This window comes from Oncorhynchus gorbuscha, linkage group LG15 (genome assembly GCF_021184085.1).
Source record: "Oncorhynchus gorbuscha isolate QuinsamMale2020 ecotype Even-year linkage group LG15, OgorEven_v1.0, whole genome shotgun sequence".
NCBI classification, from domain to species: Eukaryota; Metazoa; Chordata; class Actinopteri; order Salmoniformes; family Salmonidae; genus Oncorhynchus; species Oncorhynchus gorbuscha.
The window spans coordinates 82,192,306-82,202,796 of NC_060187.1; the positions used below are offsets into that span (position 1 = coordinate 82,192,306).

General features: G+C 40.9%; 1 protein-coding gene across 1 annotated transcript; it reads right to left on the reverse strand.

Moving 5' to 3' along the window:
- Nucleotides 1–3,223: 3,223 nt before the first annotated feature.
- On the reverse strand, nucleotides 3,224–10,150 carry LOC123996362. The gene is made up of 2 exons (XM_046299735.1): nucleotides 9,411–10,150; nucleotides 3,224–9,159 (listed from the first exon to the last, which is right to left on the reverse strand). The coding sequence occupies exons 1-2, from the start codon at nucleotides 9,445–9,447 to the stop codon at nucleotides 7,595–7,597; spliced, it is 1,602 nt and encodes a 533-aa protein (XP_046155691.1). The 5' UTR covers nucleotides 9,448–10,150; the 3' UTR covers nucleotides 3,224–7,594.
- Nucleotides 10,151–10,491: the final 341 nt, after the last annotated feature.

The window sequence follows — 10,491 nt, forward strand, 5'->3', positions numbered from 1 at the left end:
TTTGCTCGATAATGTCCATCATTTATGTCCATTTATGTCCAAATAGCTTCTTTTGTTATGGCGTTTGATAAACATATCCAAAAGCGCGATCTGGTCCAGTCGGACGAAAAGTTAAAAAAGTTATATTACAGGTCGAAGAAACTTGTCAGACTAAGTATAGAATCTATCTTTAGGATGTTTTTATCATAAATGTTCAATAATGTTCCAACTGGAGAATTCCATTGTCTGTAGAAAAGCAATGGAATGAGAGATACCTCTCATGTGAAAGCGCGTGACTGAGAATGAGGCTGCTGGCAGACCCCTTAGTCAAACAGCTCTCATCTGGCCACTTTTCACAGGAGCAGCCTGAAACAACGTTCTAAAGATGGTTGACATCTAGTGGAAGTCTTAGGAAGTGCAAAATAACCCATATCTCACTGTGAATAGGGGCTGAGTTCAAAAACTACAAACCTCAGATTTCCCACTTCCTGTTTGGATTTTTCTCAGGTTTTTGCCTGCCATATGAGTTCTGTTATACTCACAGACATCATTCAAACAGTTTTAGAAACTTCAGAATGTTTTCCATCCAATACTACTAATAATATGCAATATATTAGCATTTGGGACTATGTAGGAGGCAGTTCACTCTGGGCACGCTATTCATCCAAAAGTGAAAATGCTGCCCCCTATCCCAAAGAAATCAATGAATGGTTAAGGTAAGGGTTAAGGTTAGGCATTAATGAATGGTTAAGGCATTAACTCTGAATGGTTAAGGTAAGGGTTAAGGTTTGGTATATGCTTAAAACAACATCAATTTTAAATAACTTTCTATCGCTGGATTCAAACTTGCCACCTTTTCAAATAGAGGCAGATGCTACACAACGTCCTAGCAAACGGAAACCTATTTGAATGTAACAGCGCTCACTGTAGCCCCTGGTGTCCAGTTTCCACGTCATCTCCTGATGTCCGTAGACATGGATGGACGTTGAATACTGACTTGTATCACGGGAGACCTGGCTGTTAAATCCACCACCTGTTTGTCTGAACAGATAGGAGAATTCAGTGGGATTCTGTATATAACTCCTTTACCAGATCAGGCCTCGGAGAGGGAAGAGGCTACTGGAGTCTATAGTAGAACTGGCTCTAGGAGGAAATCTACTATCTATTGTTGAACAAAATGTTTCAGTTTAATGATCATCATAATCATCACATATCCATTATCTTTCAGGGTGATGGGTAATACAATATGAATCAGCAGAAAGAACATCCATTATCTTTCAGGGTGATGGGTAATACAATATGAATCAGCAGAAAGAACATCCATTATCTTTCAGGGTGATGGGTAATACAATATGAATCAGCAGAAAGAACATCCATTATCTATCAGGGTGATGGGTAATACAATATGAATCAGCAGAAAGAACATCCATTATCTTTCAGGGTGATGGGTAATACAATATGAATCAGCAGAAAGAACATCCATTATCTTTCAGGGTGATGGGTAATACAATATGAATTAGCAGAAAGAACATCCATTATCCTTCAGGGTGATGGGTAATACAATATGAATCAGCAGAAAGAACATCCATTATCTATCAGGGTGATGGGTAATACAATATGAATCAGCAGAAAGAACATCCATTATCTTTCAGGGTGATGGGTAATACAATATGAATCAGCAGAAAGAACATCCATTATCTTTCAGGGTGATGGGTAATACAATATGAATCAGCAGAAAGAACATCCATTATCTTTCAGGGTGATGGGTAATACAATATGAATCAGCAGAAAGAACATCCATTATCTTTCAGGGTGATGGGTAATACAATATGAATCAGCAGAACAGACAGACTGAAATTTAAAAAAGCATTGCGGACCTGATGGCATCCGAAATGAGATGCTCAAACTCACTAGTGCAACATTTAAAGTGGCTATATTAAAACTGTTTAATTTGATCCTTAGTGTAGGTTATTTCCCTGACATCTGGAATCAAGGACTCATAACCCCAATCTTTAAGAACGGAGACAATTTTGACCCTAACAATTACAGAGGCATTTGTGTGAACAGTAACCTGGGCAAGGTTTTCTGGAATATTATAAATGTAAGAGTTCTAAACTTAATTAAACATATATATCAGCGCTGCCCAGGCTAGGGGTTGCGACCCCATGTTGCTGCCCAGGCTAGGGGTTGCGACCCCATGTTGCTGCCCAGGCTAGGGGTTGCGACCCCATGTTGCTGCCCAGGCTAGGGGTTGCGACCCCATGTTGCTGCCCAGGCTAGGGGTTGCGACCCCATGTTGCTGCCCAGGCTAGGGGTTGCGACCCCATGTTGCTGCCCAGGCTAGGGGTTGCGACCCCATGTTGCTGCCCAGGCTAGGGGTTGCGACCCCATGTTGCTGCCCAGGCTAGGGGTTGCGACCCCATGTTGCTGCCCAGGCTAGGGGTTGCGACCCCATGTTGCTGCCCAGGCTAGGGGTTGCGACCCCATGTTGCTGCCCAGGCTAGGGGTTGCGACCCCATGTTGCTGCCCAGGCTAGGGGTTGCGACCCCATGTTGCTGCCCAGGCTAGGGTTGCGACCCCATGTTGCTGCCCAGGCTAGGGGTTGCGACCCCATGTTGCTGCCCAGGCTAGGGGTTGCGACCCCATGTTGCTGCCCAGGCTAGGGGTTGCGACCCCATGTTGCTGCCCAGGCTAGGGGTTGCGACCCCATGTTGCTGCCCAGGCTAGGGGTTGTGACCCCATGTTGCTGCCCAGGCTAGGGGTTGCGACCCCATGTTGCTACCCAGGCTAGGGGTTGCGACCCCATGTTGCTGCCCAGGCTAGGGGTTGCGACCCCATGTTGCTGCCCAGGCTAGGGGTTGCGACCCCATGTGGAGTCGACTAATATGAATTTCCAAAATCCTGGAGAGAAAAAAAAATATTCAAAAAATAGATATACTGAACAAAAATTCTACAGCTGAGTGACCGAATCAGTCGATTCAGAGGAAAGAATTATTATTGAAGAGAAAGTCTTTCAAAAGCGAACCATGCCCCATTCCTTCCCTCGGCTGTGCATGTTTCTAGAAAAAAAGCATTAGTAAATTGTCCCACACGAGTGATGACTGCTCACCTCTTTGGGACCTACTTCCCAATTTGTTTGACTGTGATCAGTTGACATGCCGGTAAGTGAAATGGAACAGCTGATCGAGCTGTCATGTGACAGAATAGATTCATGGGTCACTACTGAGGAGTATTGGTTCCTGCACTCTCCTTCTGAGCATTAATGCCTCGTTCAAAACACACGGGAACTCGGAACTGGGAAATCAGAAATCTCAGACTTGGAAAATGGTTTTGAACGGTCATCCAACTCTGGAACACGAGCCTCTTTCTAGAGCTCAGACTTTCTTTCCTGAAGATCATTGACATCATGACTTGACCTTGTATTTTTTCGAGTTCCCAGTTGTCTTGAAAGCACCATAAAACTCATGGTACCGTTCGCCAGCTCATATCTTTGTGAAGCTGAGTTCACTGCTCTCGTCTGCATTGAAACCAAATATTGATCCAGGTTGGATGTGACAGCAGAGATGAGGTGCTGTCGACTCCTGACTTTGAGATGCTCCGATGCGCCTTGCACCAAGCACACCCATCTCATTAGTGGTGGTGATAAGATGCATTATGTCAGACTCATTTTCTTGAAGACAATCAGAAATACTGATAGAATGTTTTTCAATTGGCTGCCACTATGCCCCAAATAAACAAGTAAACATTGGCTGTTAATTAAAATAAATCAAATTCACATGGTTGGGGACTCGACAATTATCAGATTATCAAAATGGGGTTGTGGGCTAAAACATATAGAGTTACATCTAAATAAACTACATGTTAAAAACAGACATTTCCATTGATATAGGTTGTAATGTATAGGCCCAGATATCCCATATCCCTGGATATGAAGTGTTATGCCTCTGATTTCATGCTTTATGATCTCACCTGATTAAATGTTTGTCACAGATAATACGGTACTTAAGTAAAAAATATGTTAAAGTACTACTTAAGCAATTTTTTGGCACCCAAAAGTACTCGTTACATGTTGAATGCTTAGCAGGACAGGAAAATGGTCCAGTTCACACATTTATCAAAGAAATATCCCTGGTCATCCCTACTACCTCTGCACTGGCTGACTCACTTAACACACATGTTTCGACTGCAAATTATGGCTAAGTGTTGGAGTGTGTTCCTGACTATCCAGAAAAAAATGGTGCTGTCTGGTTTGCTTAATAGAAAGAAAGTGAAATGATTTATACTTTTACTTTTAATATATTTTAGCAATTACATTTACTTTTGTTACTGAAGTATATTTAAATTCAAATATTTTAATACTTTTACTCAAGTAATATTTTACTGGGTGACTTTCACTTTTACTTGAGTCATTTTCTATTGAAGTATTTTTACTTTTAGTATGAGTCTCTCTCTCTCTCTCTCTTTGGAGAATAGACCCTGCTACTCTGTGGGAGTAATCTGACCATATCTGTGATAAACTGGACCTGTAGCTGGTGGTTACCTTCCGGGTTGAGATTGAATTTGGAGGGGGGAGGGAGGTTTCTATCACCCTTCCCCATCTTGTTCTAGCATTGGGACTCACCCCACTCCTTCCCCTTGTACCCCAGTACCCCCTTCTTCTGTCTTAAAAGGCAATCAAAAAATTATGGCACACACACCGAGCTCTTAACCAGCTGAGACCCTCCACCAATGAGGAGAGCCTAAAGTTGGTATTTATGTTTGAATAGAGCTAATTGTTTTAGTGCAGTAAAGACTCTTTTTTTTTTTTTCAGTTAAGTATTGATGTTTTGTAGAGGTCCAGACGTGTTGGCATCCATTTTGATTATTTAAAACATTCTGAAAAGATCTGTTAACTTTAACAGGGTAGATAAACTCAATTCGGTGATACATGTAGCTCTATCAAGATTAACTGCTCTTTAGTACAGCTTACCCTGTATTGTTTTAAGGTTATAAAACATCCGTTTTTATTTAATTTTTTACAAATAACATAAATCCCATTTATTATCAATGCCATTTAAAATGTATTTACATTGTATTTTGATTGTGTAATTTCTGATTAATATCTGTTGGTTAGATAAGACATTTATGAATTCATTTCTTATTTTCTATCATAAAATAAATATCTGGAAACACTAAAGTGTACTAACTATGTTGATTACAAAATCTATCACGAAGCTAACAATTATAAATGTTGTGTTTGGTTTTCAAAAGGTTTAACTGAAATGATTGTTATTTATTTATTCCCCCCAAAACAGCACAGATTTAATTAAATCCTTCTGATTATTTAATGAACTTAATCAAACATAATTAGTTGGCAATTTCCCCCCCTTAATATGAAAAAATAAAAGGCTTTTCTGTGCTGCAGTTTTCCAACATTCTAATGTCTTTTGTCACAGCATTTACAATATGTTGACTCATAGTTATGCCTGTAAGAACTAACTCATGAAGAGGAGTCTGTAGTATTACTTTACACACACATTCGGATAACAATATACTTTAAATGACTTTTAAATCGTTTTGTCTTGTCTAAGCAGGTTATTTAGGAATGTAATGATTATTCCAAGGGTTTGAACACTGATGTCTGGAACCATGTTGTATAAATCTGGTGCTCCCAGATTTAGAGTTTATTGCGATCAGTTCATCTGAAAAATATGTTGTTAGTTTTTTTTTGTGAAGAATGTAATATCTTCTATGAAGAGTGAACTGCAATCTCAGCCCTTTTTTACAAGGAGAGAAAATAAAATCATTGCAATAAGACTGTTGAATTTTCTTTAGTTTGCTATTTGTGAATTTTCATGGTTTATTTGTCTTCATTTGTGTTTCTTTGTTTTACTACAGGAAGTTCTAAATCATGACAAATGTAAACAATACACACACATACAAATACACACATGTATTTGTGGAAGACATATATATTATGTACAACGCATAGGAGTATATTCATAATGAGACCTCAGGGACTTCAGATGACCTTGTGGTTTCAAAGCCATTGTATCCTGAGAAACCCAACAGAATATTGAGTTGAATTTATATTTGATGTACAGTCGGCAGAACCCTGATAAGACTGAGGCACTGCATACTCCTGGGAGTACTCCTTCATACATCATAGGTTACCTCAAACATCTATAGAGTATAATATGTACAGTCGGCAGAACCCTGATAAGACTGAGGCACTGCATACTCCTGGGAGTACTCCTTCATACATCATAGGTTACCTCAAACATCTATAGAGTATAATATGTACAGTCGGCAGAACCCTGATAAGACTGAGGCACTGCATACTCCTGGGAGTACTCCTTCATACATCATAGGTTACCTCAAACATCTATAGAGTATAATATGTACAGTCGGCAGAACCCTGATAAGACTGAGGCACTGCATACTCCTGGGAGTACTCCTTCATACATCATAGGTTACCTCAAACATCTATAGAGTATAATATGTACAGTCGGCAGAACCCTGATAAGACTGAGGCACTGCATACTCCTGGGAGTACTCCTTCATACATCATAGGTTACCTCAAACATCTATAGAGTATAATATGTACAGTCGGCAGAACCCTGATAAGACTGAGGCACTGCATACTCCTGGGAGTACTCCTTCATACATCATAGGTTACCTCAAACATCTATAGAGTATAATATGTACAGTCGGCAGAACCCTGATAAGACTGAGGCACTGCATACTCCTGGGAGTACTCCTTCATACATCATAGGTTACCTCAAACATCTATAGAGTATAATATGTACAGTCGGCAGAACCCTGATAAGACTGAGGCACTGCATACTCCTGGGAGTACTCCTTCATACATCATAGGTTACCTCAAACATCTATAGAGTATAATATGTACAGTCGGCAGAACCCTGATAAGACTGAGGCACTGCATACTCCTGGGAGTACTCCTTCATACATCATAGGTTACCTCAAACATCTATAGAGTATAATATGTACAGTCGGCAGAACCCTGATAAGACTGAGGCACTGCATACTCCTGGGAGTACTCCTTCATACATCATAGGTTACCTCAAACATCTATAGAGTATAATATGTACTGTAGGTATTTATATTCCTATGAAGACAGATAATCAGCGATGAATAGAGCAATATGATGTAAAAAAGGAAGATACAGTTACATCTAAATAACCCTTACGTTTGAAAATACATTTACATTTATATAGGTAGTAATGTATAGGGCCAGAAATCCAATATCCCTGGATATGAAGTCTAATTCCTCTTATTTGATTGTTTATGATCTAACCTGATGTAGGATTGGTTCTGGGTTTGACCTTCACTTCGGTCCCATCTTTACTTCCTTTGCGATCCCATCTCTCGTAGTATGATTTCCCTTCAGGTATCACAAGTCCGGGTTGTGGTGTGGGTCTGTCAGGCTGGCCGTGGGTTTGGAGATGACCGATGGCTGAACAGGTGCTTAGGGCCCATAGCAGTATGGAGATCACTGGTTCAACACTTCATGGATGTAGTTTCATATATGTTTCTTATATTTTTAATGGTATTTTGTTTTTCTCATTGTGAAGCTGAACAATAACAGTTTCTCTAATATTTTTCTAAGAATGTTTCATTTCATTTGAATGTCCATCTTCCACTTCAAACACCTTAAACTCAGGTCAGACTTCTTTTCGATTTTAGAGAGCCGCTTGACCACAGAACGCTGTTTCTCTTCTTCCATGTGTATCAAAAGACTCCGTCTTTGAAGGCTAACACTAAGGACTGTGCCTCTAACACTAAGGATTCTGTGCTCCATGTACTTCAGACACAGGTGTAGTAGTGCTGGGGTGAGGGGGCATTGATCCTGTAGATTTATTTTGTCACACGAGGAACCTTCAACCATTGGGAGTAACTTCCACAAGATGCCCAAGTCCTCATGAAGCACCTGCTTTAGGATTGTGAAGTCTTTAGGAGGAGACAGTGGCAGCAGTGCCTCTTTTAAGAAAGTTGACTTAATCAATGGTTGCCTGCCCAGGTAAACTATGTATGGCGAACTCTTTGGTGGTATTTTAATACTTCCTGTGAACGGGGGTTCTAGGTACGTCTGCAGACGGTTGGCAAGTATTGTGGCAAATATTTTGTACTTTCGGTTCAGTGACATATTGAATCCCTCTGGTATTTCCTTCTCCCTGAGTATTCCATTGTATTCGTGCTTTAATGTCTCTGTTTCCATGAGGTCCTCTTCCCTTGATCCATTTGATGAGTCAGCCAGGGATTTTATCGCCACTAGGACTTCTGCTCCACTGATTTTTCCTGCTCTTCTACCTAATTTGTTCTTGACTTTGTGTCCACCATCGCCCAACTTCCTCAGCTTTTCATGAACATCTGTTAACGTGCTTCTTATTTTAGGGACGAGGATCTTCAGAGACACAGGTTTGTGATCTGAAATCCCTGAGTCAGTGTGAATCTCACAGCTCTGAGCAAATGTGGCTTTGTCCTGTTGCATGAAGAACATATCTATCCGGGAGTGGCTGGTGCCCTGAGAACGAGTGAATGCTCTTTTTGTTGGTTGTAGTCTTGCCCATGTGTCTTGGAGGTTCAGTGAGGAAATGAAACTCTGCAGGAGAGGTCGTAGGGATGTGTGCCGTTTACGTTCAGATGCTGTACGCTTGTCAAAGTCGAGGTCCAAGACTGTGTTGAAATCCCCTCCAATCACTAAAGTGCCAATCTTCATCTCCTGAAGATACTGGGACAGCCTCCCCAGTACTTTCTTGTCTTCTTTGTGATTGTACACGTTCACAAGAGTGAAGAGTTGACCATACATCTGACAGAACAGGACAATGTAGCCACCAGCGTAGTCTTCATCATGGCAGATGTACTCATAGTGTGGTTTTAGTTTTTTATTCACCAGTATGGCCACTCCTTTGCTACTCGGAGAGTAAACTGTAAGGTAAGAGGTCCAATTTGTTTCCATCTCTTCCCATCCATGTTCTTCCAGCTTTCTATAGCAGTTAGGTCCAATGTGAGTTTCTTGAAGGAAGATTACGTCAGCTTTCTGTTCCTTGCCATAGTCCATTATATCAATAAACTTATTTAGGTACTGTTTTGTTGGTTTAACACCACAAGTGTTCCAGGTGATGATAGAGAGACTTCCTGTAGATTGTTCCATAGTTCTTGCTGTTTCTAGGTTGGATTCTACAACATAAAGATATCAGTTTGAGTTCATAGCAAGATGATTTAAATCAGACTTTCCTCCTAACCAACAGCAAGTATTTGCACAAGCACACAATAACTTCTCCAGAATATATATATTTTTTAAAGATGAAAGATTAATCTCTGCTTATCTGCCATTAACCATCTTCATGTAATTAGGGTGAAGTTACTCACACAGTTCTACACTCATATGCACATCAATACATATACAAAACAACACATAATAGCCTCACCAGTGTAGTGCTGATCCAGGTGTGTCTTCTCTGTCATGCTGTATGACCTGTGTAGTGCTGTTCCAGGTGTGTCTTCTCTGTCGTGCTGAATGACCTGTATAGAGCTCCAGGTGTGTCTTCTCTGCCGTGCTGAATGACCTGTGTAGTGCTGATCCAGGTGTGTCTTCTCTGTTGTGCTGAATGACCTGTGTAGAGATTCAGGTGTGTCTTCTCTGTCGTGCTGAATGACCTGTGTAGAGATTCAGGTGTGTCTTCTCTGTCGTGCTGAATGACCTGTGTAGAGCTCCAGGTGTGTCTTCTCTGTCGTGCTGAATGACCTGTGTAGAGATTCAGGTGTGTCTTCTCTGTCGTGCTGAATGACCTGTGTAGAGATTCAGGTGTGTCTTCTCTGTCGTGCTGAATGACCTGTGTAGAGATTCAGGTGTGTCTTCTCTGTCGTGCTGAATGACCTGTGTAGTGCTGATCCAGATGTGTCTTCTCTGCCGTGATGTATGACCTGTGTAGAGATTCAGGTGTGTCTTCTCTGTCGTGCTGAATGACCTGTGTAGAGCTCCAGGTGTGTCTTCTCTGTCGTGCTGAATGACCTGTATAGAGCTCCAGGTGTGTCTTCTCTGCCGTGCTGAATGACCTGTGTAGTGCTGATCCAGGTGTGTCTTTGTCGTGCTGAATGACCTGTGTAGAGATTCAGGTGTGTCTTCTCTGCCGTGCTGAATGACCTGTGTAGAGCTCCAGGTGTGTCTTCTCTGTCATGCTGAATGACCTGGGCTACTCAGGTGAGTTTAAATATTAAAGGTTGCTTGCATCCATAGAAACAACCACACCCACCTCTGCATCATAACACCAATTATTAGATTGATGCCGGTAATAACAGTCTTATAGAATGCCACTCGACCGTGAGTCAGTCAGTTTTGTTTCATTCTAGTTTCTATTTCTAATCCCAGTTTTGAATGACTACCTGTACATTTGCTCAAACAAATCGTATGTTATTGTTGAAGTACAAATGACTGCCAATGTCATCAAATATATATATTTTTTATTAAAGTCTCATTATTATATTTTATACAACATCTCACTTGTATGT